This window comes from Anabas testudineus, chromosome 3 (genome assembly GCF_900324465.2).
Source record: "Anabas testudineus chromosome 3, fAnaTes1.2, whole genome shotgun sequence".
Classification (NCBI taxonomy): Eukaryota; Metazoa; Chordata; class Actinopteri; order Anabantiformes; family Anabantidae; genus Anabas; species Anabas testudineus.
Window position 1 is genome coordinate 1,144,536 of NC_046612.1, and position 23,504 is coordinate 1,168,039.

At 44.1% G+C, this 23,504-nt stretch overlaps 1 protein-coding gene across 8 annotated transcripts in view; it reads left to right on the forward strand.

Annotated features, from left to right (window-relative positions):
- Nucleotides 1-23,504, forward strand: part of LOC113174283 (serine/threonine-protein kinase BRSK2-like) — a 94,183-nt gene that overhangs the window by 62,920 nt on the left and 7,759 nt on the right. For 3 of the 8 annotated variants that reach the window (XM_026378152.2, XM_026378146.2, XM_026378148.2), the window contains exons 5-19: nt 777-893; nt 2,335-2,368; nt 3,569-3,637; nt 5,789-5,935; nt 6,475-6,506; nt 8,028-8,192; nt 8,444-8,541; nt 9,160-9,313; nt 10,933-10,992; nt 15,020-15,080; nt 18,373-18,580; nt 19,132-19,180; nt 20,855-20,978; nt 22,584-22,764; nt 23,126-23,215. In XM_026378152.2, coding sequence (XP_026233937.1) covers nt 777-893; nt 2,335-2,368; nt 3,569-3,637; nt 5,789-5,935; nt 6,475-6,506; nt 8,028-8,192; nt 8,444-8,541; nt 9,160-9,313; nt 10,933-10,992; nt 15,020-15,080; nt 18,373-18,580; nt 19,132-19,180; nt 20,855-20,978; nt 22,584-22,764; nt 23,126-23,215 — 1,589 coding nt within the window. Of the gene's footprint in view, nt 1-776; nt 894-2,086; nt 2,213-2,334; nt 2,369-3,568; nt 3,638-5,788; nt 5,936-6,474; nt 6,507-8,027; nt 8,193-8,443; nt 8,542-9,159; nt 9,314-10,932; nt 10,993-15,019; nt 15,081-18,372; nt 18,581-19,131; nt 19,181-20,854; nt 20,979-22,583; nt 22,765-23,125; nt 23,216-23,504 lie in introns of those variants that run through there. The other 5 variants (XM_026378149.2, XM_026378147.2, XM_026378153.2 and 2 more) reach the window with 4 other exon arrangements.

Genomic DNA, 23,504 nt, shown 5'->3' on the forward strand with positions numbered 1-23,504 from the left:
CAGATTTAATTTAGTCACCTGTGGTCTTATAAACACTCACATTGCTGTGATTTGAGTCTTCTGCAAAAGGCTCAGTCAACATATAGAAACTAATGAACCACTCAGTCTTTAAGGCAGCACCCAGTTAGTTCTAAGAATTCCATATGAGATCTGCTTCCTCAAAGCGTTGAAGTGTTTGCTCTCTTTTGATGACTGAACAACAGCCTTCCTTCCCCGTGTCTCCTCTTCAGCCTCTCTCCTCATCAGCTGTAGCCGGGGGCGACTTTAGAGGCTTGATCTTATTTCATCTCTTAGAGCACCTTTATTTCCTCGATGCACGACTGCCGTGCTGTGTATCTAAGGGCAATTGCACATCAAAGATGTTCAGCCTCTGACTCTCAGCATTACACGTCAAGTGTTTGGCTTTGAAGGATGAGATTTATTCAGTACTTTCTTTTTTTCTGCAGGAAACAGGGAGATAAAGCACAGATCTGATACTAACTCGGTCCTACTTTAACTCTGCATTTAATCTGTAAATCCAGCTGCAGTGTTTTCACATTTGGCCTGAATTAACTCCAGAGGTTGAAAGAGCAAAGTGGCTCCAATTGGCAGGAGTCTCATCTGATGCTGTGTTTACTGAGTCTCTTGTGTAGTTTTTGAATTTCTTAAATCAGCTGCTCAGCCCTGATCTGAAACACAGTGAGAGCCAGACTGAATGAGAGCCCATGCTCAGTCCAGAATCCAACAACAAGCTGATGACACGCTTCAACCTCTCTTTCTGCGCTTTCGTCCTCCAGCCACAGAGATTTGAAGCCTGAGAACTTGTTGTTAGACGAGAAGAACAACATCAGGATAGCAGACTTTGGCATGGCGTCTCTGCAGGTCGGGGACAGTCTGCTGGAGACCAGCTGTGGGTGAGTTCTCTATAATCCCGGGGCCTTAGCTTCAAATGAGACTGTTTGGTTAAATTCTCTTTGGAAGGTGAAGAATGAACCGAGCTCAGCTGCTCCGGAGCCTCACGGTCACCAATCTTATTTTAGTGTGTGAATGTTGTATATCTCTAATTATACCTGTGTACATTGAACCTGTTTTAGCTCGACATCATCCAAATCGCTGCACCTAGACCCAAGTACTCGCTTCTTACCAAAACTGACTAATACATGAGGGAGTTTCTGAGTCTCATAGTTGATCCTGACACAGCATAATGTGACTGATCCCGAGCCGTGTGCATGTCAGGATCATGTCACATTAATACAGGCAGATTTTATGAAGAACCTCTGATGGATCCTGTAAATATCTTGCACGAGTATCAAGTCAAATGAATCTGCTGCATGTGACGTTAATGGCATTAATTAAATGTCACTCAGGGACGGTCGCGGACAAGTCGCCTCAAACGAGAAGCATGAAAATGGGCTCTGGTGTAATTAGATTGCAGTTAGTGTATTTTAACCCAGCTGTGTTTGAGTTGTTCAAATCAGCTGGTTTTACATACATTAGCATAATGAGGGGGGGTGCTGGCAGTGACGGAGCGCGTGTTTACTCTGAGAGCTGCAGAGTTTCAGTGAAACGCTGTTAGGAGAAGTTGTGCTCTCTGCTTCATTTGTTCTGATTAATCCACACAGAGAAAAGCAGACAAGTGTTATCAGTGCTGCGTGTGTGTGTGACAGACGTGTTGAGCTCGCAGATCAGAGAAACATGTACACAAGAAAACGCGTTGAGCAGATCACATCCATGGTACAGATTGCACTTTAATCTTCTCCTCTGTTACTTCTTTTTCTTCCTTTAAAGCACTGAAAACTAAAGGTGAAGACAAATCCGTATAAATGTTAACCAGTGCAGACTTTTCAGATCACTTATCTTTTAACCTACTTTAATACGCAGCAGTAATGTAACCATGACAAACACTGAAGTGTAAGTAGTAAAGTTGTAGTGATGTAGATGTATAGAGTAAGATCCTAGTAGAAAATACCTGTAAACAGTTTCGGAGTATTGTATAGTTTGTATTTGTACCACGTACTTTGACACACCATGAAGTAAAAATCCAGAGCAGTGAAAACCCACCTCTGAAAACACAGGAAGTAAACGACTGAACTTCTTCTTCCTCTGTTGTTTCCGTTCAGCGTCCTGTTGTAATAATGTTGTTGTGCTGCTGTCCAGCACAAAGAGCCGTCAGTAACTTGGACCGAGGCCATTTCATGTTACGTAACAGTCACTTAGCCGAAGAAATCCGAAGGTTCATCTTCTTTTTTGTAGTTACGTGAGGTCGCTCTGAGCTTCACCTGGCCTCTTATTCCTGTTGCTGCTGGCTGTGTGTGTCTCTTTTCCAGCGTAACCACCTCTTTGCCTCTTTTCCAGATCTCCGCACTACGCCTGCCCGGAGGTTATCAGGGTAAGTGCTCGCTTTCTTTCTTTCGTTACAGTAAAAGCAGCTCCAACCACAATGGCTCTTACATCACTGCTCCATCTTCTCTTCTCGCTGATTCTCTTCCCTCCCCTTGGGATAAAATATATACTTCATACACAATTTAAAAATCTGACATTTCCTCTTATTTCTGCAAACTACTGGCCAAACTGAAATGACAAAGCAGAAACTTTCATGTTGATTTTCTCTTTTCACTAACACACACACACACACACACACACACACACACACACACACACACACAGATGTGATTTGAACTTATTTATAATTATTATTTCTATTTCATTTATATAATTTCTCTTTTGCTCTTTGATTTGCACATACTGTACACAAACAGTGTTTTCACTGTGTGTTTGGTACTTTAACTTTCTTAAACAGAGCTTCGTCATCTTTCATCATTAACTTTCTTAAGGAAAAGCATCTGCTAATTGACTACATGTAAATGATGAGTCAGCCTTTTACAAACTGCTGATTCTCATTTGAATCTATGGTGTAGTTTATCATGTTTTGCCATTTGATAACGTGAGAAAACGCTGTTGACATTAGTAGAAATCATCCTACACAACAGTGTTCAACCACAGTTCCTGATTTGGTTTCATAAAAGCTCATGGAGCAAAAAGAAGTTGATAAAAAAGATGAAATAACTGAGACTTTAAGATGTAAAGTGCACAGTCCTGTAAATACGACAGTTAACATGTTTCATTTAAGAAATTCAGCTACACCGATTCAGACCTTTTACACAAGAATGCATGTCACATCGATGACATCGACTAAATAAATACAATTTAATATAAGCTAGTTGAAAAAAGTGAAGGAGGACACCGTGACACCTCGACTCTGACGTCTCTGAGGTCTGAACCCAGATCAGCTTCTGTGTTTGGAAGATATAAGATTGGGGAAAGCTGGAAATGACTAAATGACAGCTGCAGAGGAGGCAGCCTGGATACACCAGGACAGGAAATTTCCAACATTTCATCCCAAAAATAGCTTCTGCAGTGCAGTCAGCAGCACAAATTGCTGATGTTACACTGCAGGAATAACCATATATGGGTGGATTTTTCCATTCGGAAAGCTGCCGAGGCTCCGAGCACTTGTGAAGGCTGCACACACACTGCTCAGTTCATCATGAGAGTCTCGTCTCTGTCTCTGTCTGTCTGTATTTACCAGGGGGAGAAGTATGACGGGAGGAAAGCAGATGCGTGGAGCTGTGGAGTCATCCTGTTTGCACTTTTAGTGGTGAGTGATGGCTGCTGCACCAGAACAACAGAGAATGAACCAGCCGTGTTCCCTAAAGTGAAAGCATCCACTGAACCGGACTTTACATTGTGAAGCCAGTATCACTGTGTGTGTGTGTGTGTGTGTGTGAGAGTTGAGGTAGTGAACAAACTGATCAGTCAGTCAGTGTCAGAGCATAAATATTATTTTTAAAACCTACAGTGAACAAGAGTTCCTGCGTTTTTGAGGTCGATTTGTTCCTGAAGTTCCAAGTGATGTTTGTGATCAGCTGTAGGACACGAGCGGACTGACGGTTCTGTCAAACGGTTTTACTCCCAGTGTCTGAATCTATTTGTAAAATCGAGCCGTCGCAGCTAAACCGGCTCAGTCTCCTGGTTGGATGCAGTGCTGTAGGAGCAAAAGGTGATTTAGTTTGTACCTGATTCTTTATGTGTGAAGCAGCGACGAAGAGAAATGTCAACACAAAGTAACATCAGCACTCGTCCTGGGAGTGAGAGGTTAACATCTAAATCCACCTTTACACTGGAGCCCTTGGTGTTGTTAATACTGACGGCAGAGCGAGCGTTTTAATGTGTGTGTGAGAGAAGACGATGCTGTAATGATCAGTCTGAGCCTTTCATTATTCAAACCACTCTATCAAAGACATAAAGCTCCCTTATGTTCAAAGTCCTGCAGCAGCTCTGACCTGTTGATGCTTCACAACCATCCACACACACACAAACACACCGACCATGATGATAAAAGAACCAGCTTCATGTCATTTTAGCCACATTAGTGCTCCAACGCCACAACGTCTACCTGGTCAGGAAGGTTTGTACAGATCATCATGACTCTCAGGTCATTATTGAATGCCCTGACACAGTGGACACAGTTACCTGGCAGTTGTGTCAGTGGGTCAGCAGTTTGGGACTTGTCCCCAGTACGTTACGGTTTAGAGAGCCCCTAATCAAGATGTTTAAACTGTTTCCATTAGTAAATTGTGTGTGAGTCAGAGACATAAGACCGGTGTGATTCACGCTGCTGTATAGTACAGACACTCAGCAGTGCAGTCACACACAAATGCTCATTACACAACAAAAGCGTTTCATAGCAGCAGCTCTGTAATGTGACAGTGACGAGTGAGTAGTCAGAGAGCCAAGAAAATGACGATGTTTGTTTGTGTCCTGTGTGCACACATGCATGTTCGTCCCTTGATTAAGATGGAGCACACACCACGCAGTCATCATGTGAAGATAAATCTCTCCACTTGTGTAGTTTTGATTACCCACACAGTGTCAGTGGCCATCTGGCTCTGTGCTGCTCGTTTTCAGAGAGGAGGAAACAGTATCAGTCATCACGTCACTGAGCACGCTCCCCAGCTGGAGAGCAGAGGCAGAGGCGGCTGGCTGCGATACAAACTGCTTCATCATCACCGACTCTGATGACTGATAACTCTCACAGACTGCCTCCAGTTCTCCTGTGTGTCAAAATCCACATTATCTCTCAGCCAACACCTGGCAGGCTGTTTGCATGACAACAGGAGGATGTCATCATGGCGTATGTTGTAGAGAAAGGGCAACTTGATGCATGTGTTAGTTTTATTTCTCCCAAATGTATGGATCTTTTCTGGATCTGAAAGCACCGGGGTTTAGATCTCCTGAAAACCACTGAACAGATCCCAGCTGCAGGTAGGTGGGGGGGGGGAAGGTAGGAGTTCAGACTCCTGGAGGAGGCTCAGCGTGGAGCCGCTTCTCCATCACGTCACAAGTGTCTGGTTTGAGCATCTGATCAGGAACATTAAGTGCTAGAAGGCCCTGGGGTTATCTGGGGTTAGATTATTTATCTCTGGCTTGGAAACGCCTCAGTAGTACTTGATATACAGACCATCAGGTCTTTTTGAGTTTAACTGAGCTCTGTTACTTTCAGACAAATATTTAGACTTCCTTCACTGTACCTCCAAGACCCGGTTGACAAAAACTTTATTCTTTGAATATTCATCTCAAATCAATTTAATGTTGCTTCTGAAATAAACCACTGTAGCTTTGGATGATGTAGGAAATGCAGCTGAACACATGTTTGAGAATAAACGCGACACCAAACTGAGGAAGATCCTTTAGCTTTGCTGTGTCTCCAGGATGCGGTGACGTGTCTCCTCCTCTCCTGTCTCTGCAGGGCGCTCTGCCTTTTGATGACGACAACCTGAGGAATCTTCTGGAGAAGGTGAAGCTGGGAGTTTTCCACATGCCCCACTTCATCCCTCCAGACTGTCAGAACCTTCTGCGCGGCATGATTGAAGTGGACCCCAACAAAAGGCTCACAGTAAGCTACTGTGCACACCTCATGTCACCTGGCTGCAGCAGCACTGGGCTGGAACCTGCCATCGGTGGACTCGTCCTCCGTTTGGATTTTTACAGTCTGGGCCGTTTCCTTAGGGACGGCTCGGACTAAATTTAGCAGAGTTGCACCACTGCTGCCCCTGCAGCTACTGAGCTCCACATAAAGTCTTTTCATCTCACGTCGAGGATTTGTCTTGGCTCAGAATAGAAGCATTACAAAAATAACAGCCTGTTAGATAATGTGCCTTCACTTAGGTTTTGTCTGCAGCTATTTGAACTGAGAGCAGCTGAATCTGGTACATACCATAATTCACCTTTACACAGATGGACAAACAATCTTATTTATTCATTTTACATCAAAAACCAAACAGACCAACAGAACGAGGGGCAACAGGCCGCGTCATCTTTAGGCTGCATATGAACTACAGAGACGTAGTAGAAAGTCTGTTCTCTTTTGTGCATCTTGCTTCTTTTGCTGATAAGATTCACTAATGTTTATTTCCTCTTGTCATTTCCTTACAGTTAGAGCAGATCCAGAAACATACATGGTACCTGTAAGTATATCCACCTTCCTGTTCTTTCCTGTGTGTACCTGTTCATGTATCTGCTTTGAGGAAAATGCAGCAGCAGGAAATGCAGAATGACACAGTCATCAAAGGCAGGTTTTCAGATCTCTGATAGAAACCTCTCTGGGAAGAAGCAGGTCCATTAGTCAGCTCCTCTCCATCACTCCTAATGGACTCGCCTCTAATGGATTTACTATGCCAGGGTCTCAGAAAGCTGAATTCTGTGATTGATTTGAAATTACACTCAAAACGCAAAATGCTATTTTATATTAAATGTTGCACATCTGCAGTGTCCACCGACAGCGGGAGGCTTCTGTCCTACGGCTTACTACAGTCCGGGTTGTAATATTGAGCAGTTTGAGCACATTGTCGTTTTATTTCTCCAGAGCCATGATTACTGATACAAAACTGTATGTCCAACTGGTTTAGTTTTTAAGTGATGAAGGAACCAGCGATCACTGTTTGTGAAGTAAAACAGCCAACATGATCAGGACTGAAAAACGAGCAGAAGCTGTGGTTCAGTTTTAATCTTCAGGCCTTTGTGAAGCTTCCAACACCCAGACTTCAGGAAACCACTGATGAAAACACTATGATGGGGACACTAGTGAAATCACGTGTACGTGTCCAGATAGATATAAGGAATATAATACCTTATACTGAGGAACAAGCCCGTAACTGTCGGCATTTACATTATTCTTCATATTTCACTGAGCATTGACATTTAATTATTTATCAGATTCTTTTATCCAAAGCGACTTACAAGTGAGGAACAAGGTGCAAAGGCAGGGTGAGGGTAAGGAGGTCTTGCCTAAGGACAGCTGGGATTTGAACCCCTGTCTCTTATAAGAGTGTGTGAGGGATGTAAAAGCATAAAGCTGTGATTTTCTGTTGTTTCCTCACTGTAACTAGTTTCTTCCTTGTTTCTGCTGCACACCCAGAACCACTGTCATCTTTTACAGCCTCTGAAATGGATGAATCCATAAGAAACTCTCAACTGTGTAAAGAAACTAAGGAAAAATACAGAAAATCTAAAAATATGCAGATGTTTCTTTTGTGTAGTTGTATATGGAAAGAGGTTTTGTATATTTACACCCATTCATTACTTAGCTGATCCCTGTGCTGCTTATATCAACAACTTCATCCTGTCGTTCTTTTAATACCTAAATGAACCTCAGAGTGCCGACACACAGCTCGGACCCACTACATTTATACTTTATTTGTATTTTCATTCATCATTAGCTGGTATGTAGCTGGTTTGCCTGAGTGTAAGGACTGAGTGCCAACACATTTCTATTTTCAGCTCCTAAGGACTGTGCCTAAGAGCCTCTGCTTCATTTCAGGTTTTATCCTTGTTTTTTGTGCAGCAGCACATCCTGTTGGTTTAAATCCAGAAGCAATAACTTGTACCAGCAGCTTAAGTCCTGATTTCTCTCTCTGTGTTTTCAAAACCCTGACTCAGAGCTGACTTCACCCTGAGCTCCACAGATAGCTGTGCATGTTGTGTTGCAGAGCTGGAAAGAACGAGCCTGAGCCTGAGCAGCCGGTCCCCAGGAAGGTGGCCATCAGGATGCTGGCCTCAGCCGAGGAGATTGACCCTGACGTCCTGGAGAGCATGCACTCTCTGGGCTGCTTCAGAGACAAGGACAAACTGACCAAAGACCTGCTGTCTGAGGAGTGAGTGAGGAGGAGGAGGAGAATGGGGGAGGAAGGGTGGCGGGAGGTGATAAAACCGCAGAGGAAGCAAATTAAAGTGGGAGAGAAGGGGATGAAGGAGCTGAAGTGAGGGTCAGAGAAATATATGAAGACTGCAGAGAGATTGTCAGTTTGATGAATTCTTCTCTTTAATATGTCGCGTGATGATGGAGCGTCTCACTGTCCCGCTGTAAACCAGCTGGCACTCAGCTCCCACTGTCTTCTCTCTCCAGCGACAACCAGGAAAAGATGATCTACTTCCTTCTTCTGGATCGAAAGGAGAGATATCCGAGCCACGAGGACCAGAACCTCCCGCCACGAAATGAGATCGGTAGGCCAGTCCAGCTAAATCCCACAAATAACAGATTTAGATCAGTAAGTAAATGGTCCACTCTGGCCTCCCTCCATGCTGCTGCAGTGACTGATGAAGAGACACTGCAGCAGAACATTTGGCAGCAACAACACGTCATGAAGCACCAGATCAGATGATCAGACATTGGTAAAGCAGCTGTACTGTGTCCTCTGTCTTTCCTCTGTCTCTCTACTGTCCCCTGTCAAGATTCAACTGCATTGCAGAGCTCAACTTAACAGCAGCTCAGAATCTGGGATTTGCTGTTTTCCTGTTGCTGCAGTGAGTGAGTTGAACCTTGACAGAGAGGCTGCACAGCATGTTGACCTCTACAGGAAATGCTATGCCAGTTCCACGGACACATTTCAAGACAGGTGATAAAGAAACAAAGTGCAGAGCATTCAAAAAATACTGGAACCCAAGTCGACGCTGCCTGAAGCCAAAGATCTCTTTAGTTTGTCTGTGAATAATTTATTCCATCTACATCAGGCCTCTTTGGGTTGTAAGTGAATGAAAAAACACCTTTTCTTAAATCTGCAATAATTTCATTTCATATCTGACTCTTTTGTGTCTGTGTGTCCCGGTTCTCACCACGCTCAGCAGACCCGCCCAGAAAACGCGTGGACTCGCCAATGCTGAGTCGTCATGGTAAGAGGAGGCCTGAGAGGAAGTCAATGGAGGTGCTGAGCGTCACGGAGGGAGGGTCTCCGGTACCAGTACGGCGGGCCATCGACATGGCGACCCACGGTCAGAGGTAAGAGGTGCAGATCTGCACATGTGTATATGAGCATGAGACACACAGAACGGTCAAAGAGATGTTGCTGATGTTCAGAGTAAAATGGATGTTTGTTGTTGTCAGTTGTGATGTGAAGTAAAGTATTTAATCCCAGTTCAGCAATAAGAGAGAGACAGAGTTGTCCTCACCTCAGTTCTGTTCTTCAGTCCTCCTTCACTGAACTGTGGTCAAATACGTGACGCTTTGGTCCTTCTCTGTCGGTTCAGGATGTCAGGTGCATAGAACACGAGACGTGACTAAAGCTCCTGTTTCCGACTTTACGGTCTGACAGTGGGCGCTTGGCTCTGGTGGAAATTGTTCCAACAATTTAATACAAAAATAAATAAAAAAAAAACAACAACCCCACTGAGCAGCACCAGGAGACAGTGGAGAGGGAAAACTCCCTTTAGAGGAAGAAACCTCCAGCAGAACCAGGCTCAGGGCGGGCGGCCATCTGCCTCGACCGGTTGGGGTGACAAGTGTTGAACTGCATGAGCAGGACTCTGGGGTTTGTGTGTGGCGCGTGTAAAGTGTGCATGGAGCATGCAGTCAAAGGAAAAGAAGCATCTCAGTCGAAAAGGCTGCTGACCTGAACCGTGGATGCTTGTTTCGTTTGTGCTCACTGTTGAGTTGAAACCTGGACAAATAAATAAATACGATGAGGAAATAACCCCAGCAACTGAACGTGGACACGCTCTGTGTGTGATCGCTTGTACAAAGGTTCTTCTGTTTTAACCTTGTTAGTTACTAACAACATAGTTCAGAGTTCATCAGCAGCTGCAGAAGATTCCTCAGAGATGTCCAGAGTTAAAGCTGCTCGGAAACTGTGGAAAAGTGTTTTAAGTTAGAGTGAAGTCACGAAAGCCTTTGTTAAATCTCGCAGCAACTTTACAAACGACACAGGGACCTGTATCAGTCAGTTTATGCTCTGACAGACACTTGCTGTCCTTGTTTTTGTTCTTTTACTCGTGTGAAACCATGAATCTCAGTTCATTTAAAAAGCTGCAGTGTTGAGCTGTGACAAACAGACAAAAATCAGTTAAGAAGTGATATCTGCTGTGTGAACGTGCATTAGACAGAGAACAGATGAATGAGAGAACGAGGAGCCTCCTGATTATCAGACATGGTCACAAACACAGTCTGAGCGTTGACTTGGAGTTTTGTGCTGTGACGCGTGGCTGCTGGAGCAGGTTCCAGCAGGAGTTACCTGATTTGTTCCTGTCACACTGCAGCAGGTGCAGCAGCCGCTGAAACACTGTTCAGCTGGTCTGTTCTTGCGTTTCTGATAAGTGATTCAGCAGAGGTAATAAAGCTGAACATTAGGCCGCGTAGCTGAAAACGAAGCGTGTTGAGTGTCCCGCTGCTCCAGCATGGTCCGTGAATGTGCGTCTCCTCCTGCTTTTTACTTCTGATTTCTAAATCTGTGCATGTGTCAGATTTTCTTTTTTTGTGTGATGCTCTTCTGTTTCATGGTGATTCCAATTTATTACAAGCTTTTGTTTGCTCGCTGTTTGACTGCTGCATGTCCTACAGTAGGATTCCCCTTATGTGACTGCCTTTCTGTCTGTCTCTTGATTTTCTGTCTGTTCCCTTTTTAGCAAATCAGTTTTCAGTAAAAGCTTGGATATCACAAACGCTAACTGCAGCAAGGAGGAAAGGTATTGGTCTGATCCTTTTGTCCATTCACGTCCTTTGTTTGTTTCATCCATTAGTGTAGTTTGGTTTTTAGTGCTCGCTAAAGTTCCCATCATGTCTTTGTATTTCACTTTAAATGTTGTGTTTGCTGATGAAAAGTGTCTTTCTGTTAGTAACTTGTTAACACTGTCTTTTACATTTCTAACCGTATTCTAACCTAAGTCTGACGACATCTGTGAAAAGTAAAAATCGAATTATGTTTAAACGTGCACTCACTCAAAACACTGATCCTGATGATACAGAGTTATTATACGAGTGTGAAGCTGCTAACCTATCACCTTTAACCCTTTAAATCAGAACCATGTACCGTGCACAGTCTGTCCTACAAGGTCACGACAAAGAGGAAGCTGCAGCAGTCAAACGACGAAACTCACTTATGAAACCAAAACACAGAAATTACTGCAACAAACGATGAAAAGGTTTTTAAATGAGGTGAATCAGTCAGTGAGAGCTGTGGTCTGGTGTCTGCTGAAAGGAATAAACAGGAACAACTGAAAAGGTCTGAAGCAGCGACTCAACTCACTCAAAGCTCTAGTCCAGTTGGTGTCGGCCACGTTACGTTCATAATGTGGTGCTGGTGGTTGATTTGGTGACAGACCAGCTCGTCCCACAGCCCCGGTCTGAGACGGACTAGCTGCAGCTCTGACCTGTTGACAGGTGGCCTTCATGTCACATGTTACATGTTCCATGAGTGGAAACAGAGAGAACCTCTCAGAACCTGTACGCTGGGAACACTGAGCACTCTGTATTTGTCTTCTGTGACCTCCAGGTTTGAAACCACTGATCTACATTCTGATGAAAGCATCTGGTTCTTGTCAGGTTATGTTCACATGCGGCAGCATCGTGACCTGAAACAGACCCAAAAACGTCAGATTCCTTTTTGCCTGTTTTGGACCCATCTGATCTGAGCTGACCCTCTCTGTGACCCGACCGTGTAAACGGGGGTTCTGCTGCCCACTGGTGTGTCGAGTATCAGCGCTACTTGATCCAAAAACCAAACCCTGCTGGGACCACGGGTTTACTGTGAGAAGAGGCAGAACATGATCTTCTCTGTGAAATCACAAAACTAGCACACGCTCCGTCTTTGCATCCACCTCCTGTTTGACGTTACTCCCTCGGCTCTCGAGGGGGGGGGAGGAGAATTTCTAGGTCAACGCTTGTGCCTCCTCCTCTCCGTACTCCTCTTTCCTTCCTCTCATCTAGTCTCCTCCTTGTCGGCGTGTGCAGGGGGTTTCTGTTTGTTTGTTGCAGGTCTGTTTTTTTCTCGTTGCATGGGGAGGGGGGGTCTCACCGTGTGTGCCGTCTGCAGCCTCCCTGTGTGGCCGACCTTGTGCAGGGGAAACAGTTTGTCGATGGATTCGCAGCCTGGATGGAGATTAGCATAAATTAATTGCCGGGAATGCAGATGGAGCACGAACAGGAGATGGAAATGTGGCTGAGCCCCCGCTGAACAGCCCTTTATCTCCCTCATCATCTAATTGGGGAGATCCATAAAATGAAGCTCGTTGTGTCCTCCCTCTCAAACACACATCAGCAGCCATAAGCCATAAATTAATTTTCAGATTTCAGCTTCCTCACCGTGGTGTCGCGGTTAATGAGTTTCATGTTAATCGAAGCTCGTCTCTGAAGTGTCTCCTCGCCGTCATTAATCCAGCCTGTTGTTTGCTGGACTCAGTGTTGGTTCACAGTCTAACATCTACACATATACAGTGATTTAAAAATGCTGCATTGGCTAATTTATTCATTAAAACATTAAACACATTAGTTATTTTCTTCTTTTGTTATAATTCCAAAAATCTAACTTCATAGATTATTTAACATCTGGATCAAGTAACAACTGCACTATGACAACATAGATTAAATCACTTGACAGTGTGAAACTGGATTAGAGACTCAGACTCTGTAGTGGATGCAATTTGCGCCATTTTAGAAATTTTAAATCCATAGACGCTCGTGAATCGTTTTCCAGCAGCTGGATCTGTAGAGTCGCTGCTGTATCTCTGATTCAGACGAGATCTTCACGACACAACACACGTGTTAACACGAATTCAACGCTGAATGACGTCTACTCCACATATTCTACAGCTCCTTCACACAGTCTGTCATTTGAGCAGCTAAAGAAAGAATCTCTGCACACAGTTTGTGCAGGATTCATCATTAAACGGGTTTAAAATATTTACATCGAGTCAGTGATGAGTTAGTACAGTGAGAAGCTCAGAGAAGCACAACGTCCCTCATGAACAGGAATTAGTGGGAGAGAAGATAGAATAATGAAAAATAAGACTGTAATATTTTCTCACTGAGCTGAGCTGATGATGACATCACAGCTGTGAAAGCTAATTTGGTCCCAGTGATGTCATCCTTCCTCTGTTTGTGTGTGTGTGTGTGTGTGTCTTCAGGCATATTTAAATATAATTTAGTGCTTTAATTTTTCACTTCTAGCAAAGCCAAATTGTCTTTGGGCAATTAAATCCCAAAGTCTTCAAAGACGTCAGCAGGCCTGTGTGTGTGTGTGTGTGTGTGTGTGTGTGTGTGTGTGTGTGTGTGTGTGTGTGTGTGTGTGTGTGTGTGTGTGTGCCGTTTGAACAAAAGAGAGAAGATATGAAAAGTTAATGATACGTAAATGAAAAATAAAAAATCTCGTGAAGAGACGGAGCTGATGAATTCTGCCCTGTGTGTGTGTTTGTGTGACTATCATTGTGACGACCAGCATGATGTTTTTAACCATTGGACTGAGGACATTTTACAAAGTGGGGACATTTTAGCCGGTCGTCGCAATGTGAAGGGTGTTTAAAGGGCAACAGTTACGTCAGTGAGTGTCCTCCCGCTGACCATCATGCCGTGTGTGTATTGTTGGAACGAACCAGCTCAAGTGCTGATTTTTAGTTTGACCAGTTATCGATTACCAATATTTTAAAATACTGAAAACTCAGATAGTTAGAGAAATTACTGTAGTTTGCCTCTTTAACCAGAACAGTTAATGTTGGAATAATGCTGGAGTGTGTGATCACAGCTTGAGTCATGAGTCCAGTCTTCGCTTCAGTGGGACGTGTTCTGTCTGAGGACGTCGTTTTCTTCAGACACACAGAAGAGTGAACGATGTCATAGGATTTGACTGAGTGTCGTCACGTTTTTAAGTTTTCCTCATCAGTGGTCGTCAGTACAACTAATAGCTGAGTCAGCATCCCTAAAGGACAAGTTCACCATTTGGCTTAAAATACCAGTTTGTACGAACACTGAGAGGTTTTGTTCTCTGTGACCATTCCTCTGGTTGACTGTGATCCTGTGTTGTACTCAGAGCCCCACGTACAGGATGTGTGAGAGTCTAAACTGTTGACATCAGCTGTTTACTCAAATACCACCAAACAACTCCCAGGTCCAGTGACACTGAAGCTCAAAAAGAAGCAAATGGTTCAAATGACAGTTTGTCAGTTGTACAAAATACAAATATCCTGTGCAAGAAAAAATCATTTTAATTCAGTTCAGAATCAAAACAAACAATTTTCTCCACAGTAAAGTTAAGAAATATAAGTTCGACTCGGTGCTAAATTAAAGAGTCCAATAACAGAACAGGTCAAGTTAGTGGGAACGTCGTTCAGCAGTTTGTCTGACTCGCCTAGAAGCAGCTACTAGAATATGTACAGCTACTGCATCACTGATGGTGAATTCTGTCTGGAGCAGCCTCTGTGTACGAACAGAGACAACGTGAGAGAACATTATTCCTGGAGTAATAAACTAGGAGCTACAGGAGAGAGTGAGGGATGTTCTGCTGAAGGGCGAACTAATAAAACCCACAAAGATTTGTCCTCGTTTGAGTCACTTTTCTCCGTCTCAGTCTGCTCAGAGTTCACTTATAACAAAGAGCTTTAAGACTTTCTGTATCCACGTGTCTGTGTGTTGTGTGTGAGTTTCCAGAGCAGCGTTTTGTGAGTCGTTTGATCCAGTGTGTCCAGTTTCTAGACACTGATCTTACTCTGTGTGTTTGTGTAGATCACGGTCGATCAGCGGAGCGTCCTCCGGTCTCTCCACCAGTCCTCTCAGCAGTCCCAGGGTAAGAGTCTGACTCACCACGCACCGATTAACTTCCCACAATGCACCTCACTGGCTGCCTCTGCCTCTATTGTTATCACTTCAGCCCCTCATCAGCTGCTCATACACACCACTGTGCACTTCATCGTGAGCCTGATTGACGTACGGTACAAACCTGAAGTCTCGGTAGCTTCAACAAATGTACGAGTCTGTGGGAGAAGCAGGTGAACAACGTGCTGCTCTTCCTCTCATTAAGGTTGTGATGTGGCCTCGCTGCAAACGGCTTCAAGTCAGGCTGTGCCGTACGTCACCGAGCTTAAGATGAAGTGGGATTGGATCCATCGGAGGCCAAACTCCAGATGAGATCCAGTGATTAATGTCCATTCAGAATAGATTCTGATGCAGCTGCAGATTAGCTGAAGAATTGATCCATCACTCTGTGAGAAAGAGCCTGAAAACTGCTGCTGCACACACGACGCAGGAAGGTTCACTGTGCAAAACCAACCTGCAGCTCAATGTGGAAAGTCGGGCATTTTATCTTCGGCCCTCATCAGAGACACATACAATCATACATCATCAAACATTCAGGGGCTTGCAAAAGCATGCAGAATCTTTTTCAGTGGGGAATGTCTTTGTTTTATTCTTCAGTGCACATTATTCTGCTTATCTGAAGACAAACTGAAGAAGAAGCAGATTTTAGTCTCCAGCCTTCGTTTTATCAGTTTTAAAAAGTAATGAATGAAAGTCGCCAGGCCTTATGCAAGAACATTCTGCTGATCTTCTTTCTAAACCCTTTTTCCCTGATGATTTCCTGTTTGGATTCATCAAACTCTTGTTGTAAATCACTCGTTTTTGCCCGGGGGAAGGCACCTGATCAACAGCATAACTGATGCCCCCAAAGTGCTATACGGGCTTCTGATCAGTTTGTGGCCAGGTGAAGAACAGCAAAAAGAACTGAAACTGCAGCAGCTGAGTGAAAATACTACTACAGCTTCCACTGCTGCGAGCTCACAGAGCCATAATGTGACTGGGACAAAGGAGTAATTTGACATAGAGTTAGAGTAGATGCTAAAAATTGTAATAGTAAAGCAAATAGGGAAGGAAAATGGGAGGTAATAAGGGAAGGTGATGGAAAGAGAAAGAATAAAGCACATTACAGGTGTACAGAATATGAAAAAGATGAAGTGCTCCGCTGTGGGCAGTCATCTGTGTCTGATTTTTCCAAAGACAAAGTTCAGTTGCCTAAACTTACATCTACTTCTTCTCCATAATCAACAAGTTTAACTGCTACATGAAAGATGCCTCGTACTGCGCTGAAAAGTCACTTCCTGGTTTTCACATCACACGCGGACCGTGACTGGCTGCAGGGCAGGAGTGCTCTGGAACGTATCAGTGCTTCTTGCATGAGGCCTGAGTTGTAAAGAAAAAGACTGAGAACTTCAGTTTGTGATGTGAAAACCTTTCCCACACCTTCGCTTTTCATTGTAACACGGGGGTTTCGCTTCACACACTCCTGTAATGCTGTGATGAGATCGGTCACTGAGGCCTTCTCTGCTGCTGCAGTAGTTTGTTCAGCTGTGGGTTCTCACTGCTCCCACCATCTTATCAGTGCACTGCTCATTCATTCCACAGCATCGTGCATCAGCACAGTGCATGCACTCTGGCTGCTTTCCCAGGTGGAGGGTGAAGCTAAAGCTGTTAGCTCTCAGGCTGGTTCACTTGCTGTTAATTAGGGATGCACCGAAGTATTGTAAGACAGTTAATATACAGTATTTTTGAGTGTACTGATTTTTGTTTTCCCTTCCAGAGAAAATGTTTTATGTCAGGAAAATGATTATTATCAGTTCTTTTCTGTGTAAGTCAGTAAATTATTTTACTGGTAAAATTCTGGTCAAAATGCTTCTAATGATGTCTCACAGGCCAACGTGACGTTGTCATGTCTTGTTTGTCTGAAGACATTTTGTTTCCTGTGATGGAAGAGAAGAAAGAGCTTCAAAGCCAGGAAACATCTGTCAGTTGTGCTTTAAAGACATTTTTGATGATTGAGGATTTTCTCGGATATATATATATATATATATATATATATATATATATATATATATATATATATATATATATTACAATATATACCATATTTACTATATATACTAATACATTTCTACCAATCCACTGATCAATTATGAACTAATCATCGCAGCTCTATAAGGCTCAGTTCAGTGCCACAGCTGACCTCAACTAATGTTGGCACATTTTAGATGAATGAATATTAGTCTCACATTTAGCATTTTGCAGAGAAACATTAATGATTTATCATTAAAATAAAACGTGATATCATCATCGATTAATCTATTTTGTCGTCATTCACTTTTAGATTTATTGGAGACACCTAACACGTCTTAGATCTCCATGTTTTACTGACAGGTAGAGCTGGGTGTCATCTGCATCTGTTTCTGCATTAGAAACTTTCCTGTATCAGTATCGAACACTGATCACTGAGCAAACGGCTTCAGATTCGTCATCGTGTCGTTAAATAAAAATTCAAACTCATCTCTCTGATGATGACAATGAACTTTTAAAATGTCAGTTTCAGCTCAAAGTACTAGTTTTGGTCTCGGTGCATCCCTATTGTTAATGCATCAGGAATGCTCCACTGCCTCCTGATTGGCTGATCACTTCGCTAATCGCATGTTCTGTTTTTCTGTCTTTCTTGCACTCTCACCACCTCCTGCCTGCTCCACCTCTCAACCCATCTGCTCCTTTTTTATTTCCTGGTGTTTTTTTATTGGGCTGTCCCTCCTGCTGTGACCTCGCTTTCTCATTGGCTGACTCTGCCGTCATGTCTAATGGTGCATGACCAATTACAGCCCAACCGGCGCTTTTTCATCCCGCCCCAGTCCCCAGACCTGTGTCAGTCTCCCAACTGCAGCCCCACCCACTCCCCGGAGGTCCGACTTAACGGGGTGGGGCCCCGCACGCCCAACTCCTTCCACCCAAAGATGGGGTCTCCCCTCATGCACCCCCGCACCCAGACCCTCCCCACCAAGCCCAAAGTATCTGAGAAGCCCCTGCAGACCACCAGGTCCAACCCCCTCCCCAATACAGCCCAGAGCTCCACCACTCCCAAATCTGAGCCCAACACACCCAGCCAGCCTCTGGCTCCCTCCGTTCCCAACAGCCCCCGGGTGAGACGCCACCCTCCCCTCACTGTCCCCCCCAAACTCTCCATCCCCCTCTCTCCCGTGCCTCCAATGTCGCCCCTCCGCCGCCACCACCTCCACCCTGACCACAACGGCAAATCTGTCCCCATCACACAGGTGACCCCCCACCCCTCCCCCAGAGGGAGTCCTCTCCCCACACCCAAGGGCACCCCGGTGCACACACCCAAGGACAGCCCTGCTGGTACACCCAGCCCGACGCCTCCGCCCAGCCCCTCGATTGGCGGCATGCCCTGGAGGACGCGCCTCAACTCCATCAAGAACAGCTTCCTGGGCTCGCCGCGCTTCCACCGCAGGAAAATGCAAGGTAGGGGGGAGGGAGGGGTGGAGTGGGTGTTCAGATTAAATGAGACCTCTGTTTATGATTTATTCAGATCATATCTTCATGATCTCAGTCTTATCTGAGGGATAATCGACTCTGCACAGTGTTTATGCATCACACTGTGCTCCTGTAGCTCTGGGGAGTAGATACAATCATCTCTGTGCTTCCTAATGGCAGCGTTTAACTCGGCTTCACCTGCTGCATCTTTATCATGAGGAACAGCAGCCTCTGGCCATGTCATTTACAGGATAACCGTCTTATTACAGGAACTGGAAAATTGACCTGCTTCTTCTTTTTTTGCTTTAGTTTGAGCCGTTTTCCCACGGCTGTAAGTTGATAGCGCTGTGAATTCCCTCCAGACTAATAACCTCATTTACACTGAGAGATTGTGTTTTGACTGAATCTGAAATGGCACTCAGTGGAAAATACAAACAGAAACGTCTTCACGACACATGAATCCAGCAGGAATTCGACATTAACACAGCAGAATAATGGAAGGAGCCGACTCCTGTGTGACCGTTAACCTGTCTTTACAGTTCCCACCCAGGAGGACATGTCCAGTCTCACCCCAGATTCTTCTCCAGAGTGAGTAATGCAGCAGCACACATCACCAGAGTCTGTTTACGAACCTCTGTTCGTAAACAGACTCTGTTATCGCGTTGATCGTATCATTTTCATTATTTTGTAAAAAAGCATTTTGTGCTTTTTGCACTTGTGCTCGTTACTGTAGCCGGGTACCAAGCTGTAACTTCTCTTTAGCTTTAGGTTTAAACTATCTACAATTAGCTAAAGTCAGCACTTAAAGAATGTGAAGCTCTGTGTGGTAAAACCTCAGGTAAAGCTTATTATCCAGGGAGTAGATGCTATTTTAAAGAAACTTGATTTTAGTTGGCAAAGCAAAACATTACCAGGTGTAAATACTTTAACTGGGAAAACCCAACTTAACCATTCACCACACACTGCTCTGCTGCTGCTGCTCATTCCAAAGCTGCTACATGGTGGCCTTGAAGATCTGCACCTCAGTGGGTACCTCCCAGTTCCCTTAAACGATCGATCATCAATCACCCCGGAAGTTGTTCCACTCCTCCATCTTGAAAGACGTCCCAAAGCCTCTTATTTCATTCTGAGGAGTGAGGGACGATGTCTGAGGACGGATAAGTGAAGATACACCAGAGCATCCTTCACAAAGGTCTTCTACTGGACCGTCACACCTTTTATTGGAAACCTGTTGGTGATTGGCTGCAGCTGATCGCACTGATCTAAAACTGCATCACAACATTATTACTATATATACAATATATACAGTTAGAACAGTAAAATGAACCAGATCCATCATCTGGATCATAGAGCTTTAGTTCTCTGTGACAAATATTAAAACTGCATCTCTACAAGAAGATATAATTATATTATGGATGAATGAGTCATTAATTAAAAAATCAGAAAACCAATAAATGTACTGCAAATAATAATTCAGTGGTTCATCGTGAGCTGATGATGCGTCAGAGTATTAAAGTCTAAATTAAAGGTACACTGAGGACGGTGAAATCCCTGTCCCTCCATGGATCTTTAGATGGAGGGGCTAAGACAGAGACATTGATGCAGTTAAGGGAATTGGGATGTACCCACTGAGTAGCACTTTTGGAATAACCACGACCTGGATGCCAGTGTTGAGCAACATGTGGATGAATCCGTATTGAAAATAACCTTAGAGGAAAACACAACCGGCTTCTTCAATAACTTTAATTCACCCAGTTACAGAGAGAGAGAGTCAGTTACCACAAAAACTCTCCAGGGAGCAGGTGAACGCTCAGAGACACTTAAAAAGCTCTGTGTGTACAACTGGTTTCAGAAATCAGTCAGTGTGGAGACGTGTGGTTCTTCGGAGTGTGTTTCAGTGGTTCAGTGGTTCCCGGCAGCACCAGAGCAGCTGACATTACACAGGTCATTACTTTGTACTGGTCATACCACTTTTCTGTGATGTCTCCATCATCAATATTAAACCTCTAAAATACGACGAGTGACTAATGTTTGATGAATTAAAAGCTCATTGATGAAGACATGATGTAAATAAAAGCAATGATCCATAAACTAAAAGCAGCAGTTCTTTAAACTTAGTTTCATATTTTGTGGATTGCTGTGTAGATTTTAACACACGTAACGCGTCTCTCAGATTTATCCTCGTGTCACTGTGGTGAATAAAGCTACTTCAGATACAAGTGTGAACCAGCCTCAGGTCTAATCTCAGCCTGTCTCCTCCAGACTGGCTAAGAAGTCGTGGTTCGGTAACTTCATCAACCTGGAGAAGGAGGAGCAGATCTTCATCGTGATCAGAGACAAACCTCTCAGCTCCATAAAGGCCGACATCGTCCACGCCTTCCTCTCCGTAAGTTTGTCGTCCTGTGCGTCTGAATCTTCGTGGTAGGAGGCAGCTCGGCCTTTGTTTTCTGGTCTTTCTGTTGCGTCTTGTCCTCGACACACTGTACAAGCCTCAGTTTGACATTATCACAATATAGTGAGCAGAGAATTGATCTGTTCTAAATGCATCAATCTTCAGAATTCAAAAACACAGTTTGTGCTGCTGGACTGAGCCTCGTCACACACACAGCTCTTTGTAATTCAACAGTAAGAAATCTGCTAAATAAAGTCTAAACAGATCATCTTTTCATCTTCCAGTCCACTTGAAGCAGTTCTGTGTTTACTGAGCTGTCAGACTAAACGTTGACAGAGGACCTACTGGACCTACTGTCTGCTTTGTTTTGCACGTCCTGTACATCGTCTCCTTCTGTTGTAGCCAGTGCGACATTCTTTGCTGTCATCTGCTGGGGCAGCAGCATCAGAGCCAGCGACACTAAGAAACTGAATAAGCTGATCAGGAAAGCTGGCTCTGAGCTGGGGGCTCCTCTGGAACCTTTAGAGCAGGTGGTGGAGAGGAGGATGCTGCACAAACTGCTGAGCATCATGGAGAACAGCTCACATCCTCTCCACAGCCTGCTTATCAAACAGCGGAGCAGTTTTAGTCAGAGACTTCTCCAGCTCCGCTGTGACAAGGAACGGTTCAGGAAGTCATTTGTGCCAACAGCCATCAGCCTGTACAATGACTCCCTGACAGAGAGTCAGTGTCCACGCTGATGGTTTAACAATGTGTAACTAAGTCACTTTACATTCAAGTCCTACAGTGTGTTTTGTTGTTATTACTGTCTATTCTGTGTGTTATTCTTGTACTGTGTCTCGTGTATTGTTGTGTAGATCATGTTACTCAATGTTCAAATGTTTTTGTGTGTAATGGCTGCTGCAACACCAAAATTTCCCCTTGGGGATCAATAAAGTATCTATCTATCTATCTATCTATCTATCTATCTATCTATCTATCTATCTGTCTATCTATCTATCTATCTATCTATCTATCTATCTATCTATCTATCTATCTATCTATCTATCTATCTATCTATCTATCTATCTATCATCTATCTATCTATCTATCTGTCTATCTATCTGTCTATCTATCTATCTGTCTGTCTATCTATCTATCTATCTATCTATCTATCTATCTATCTATCTGTCTGTCTATCTGTCTGTCTATCTGTCTATCTATCTATCTATCTATCTATCTATCTATCTATCTATCTATCTGTCTATCTATCTGTCTATCTATCTATCTGTCTATCTATCTATCTGTCTGTCTATCTATCTGTCTATCTATCTATCTATCTGTCTGTCTATCTATCTATCTGTCTGTCTATCTATCTATCTATCTATCTATCTATCTGTCTGTCTATCTGTCTGTCTATCCATCTATCTATCTATCTATCTATCTATCCATCCATCCATCTATCCATCCGTCTATCTATCTATCTATCTATCTATCTTCTGCTCCTGTCTCTCGCTCTAACATCCATCTTTACTGATGCAGAAGGTGTTTGTGCAGCTGCCAACTCAGAATCTGCAGTCTGACCGATCCTCCCCCCTCCCCCACCCCTCTCCCTCTCAGATCCCCAGTCTGAGTCACAGCGTCATCTCTCAGACCAGCTTCCGGGCCGAGTACAAGTCCACAGCTGGTCCGACGGTGTTCCAGAAGCCGGTGAAGTTCCAAGTGGACATCACCTACACTGAGAGCACCAGTGCCACCAAGGAGAACGGCATCTACTCCGTCACCTTCACCCTGCTCTCAGGTAAATAACTCGCGTCACATTTCATGTTAATCCAAAATCTTTGAATTTCAAACCAAAGAAACATCTTAAAATGTCACTGTGGGCTCTGAATATTATTAATCATCCATCAGAAATGTACAAACAGAGGAATCTTTGGATTAGACTTTCAGCTTCAATTTAAAGGTTTGATCAGAAGTGTTAGACGTGAACTGTGTCGAAATTACATCATTTTTATAATTTTATTAGATTAGTTCATTATTTCAACACTCACAGCTACAGTAGTAGTAGTTACTAATATGTACTTTAATGCAGTATTGAATGCAGTATTTTTACAACGCTGTTCCAGTATAAATACATAAAATAACAAACGTTGTCTCGTCAGGTCCCAGTCGACGTTTCAAGCGTGTGGTGGAGACCATCCAGGCTCAGCTGCTCAGCTCCGACCAGCCCGGCATCCAGCCCCAGATATCTGGTAAGTGCTCCGCCTCCCCCCCCCCCCCCCCCCCTCCCACCAGCCTTCCTCCCTCCCGGCATCCTGGCACTCCTCACAGCACAGCCACACCCGCGGCCCACGTCAGCTCGGACCCGCTCGGCTCAGCTCAGCACACTGCTTTTAGCACACGACATCTCCTCGTGCATGTCCCTGCCACATACCATGGCGTGCACACGCACACAGCAACATGATTTAATGATCTCTCAGGACTGGTTATCACTGCTCAGGAGCTCCGACTCGACTGCAGAAAACACAGTTTGGATTAGTT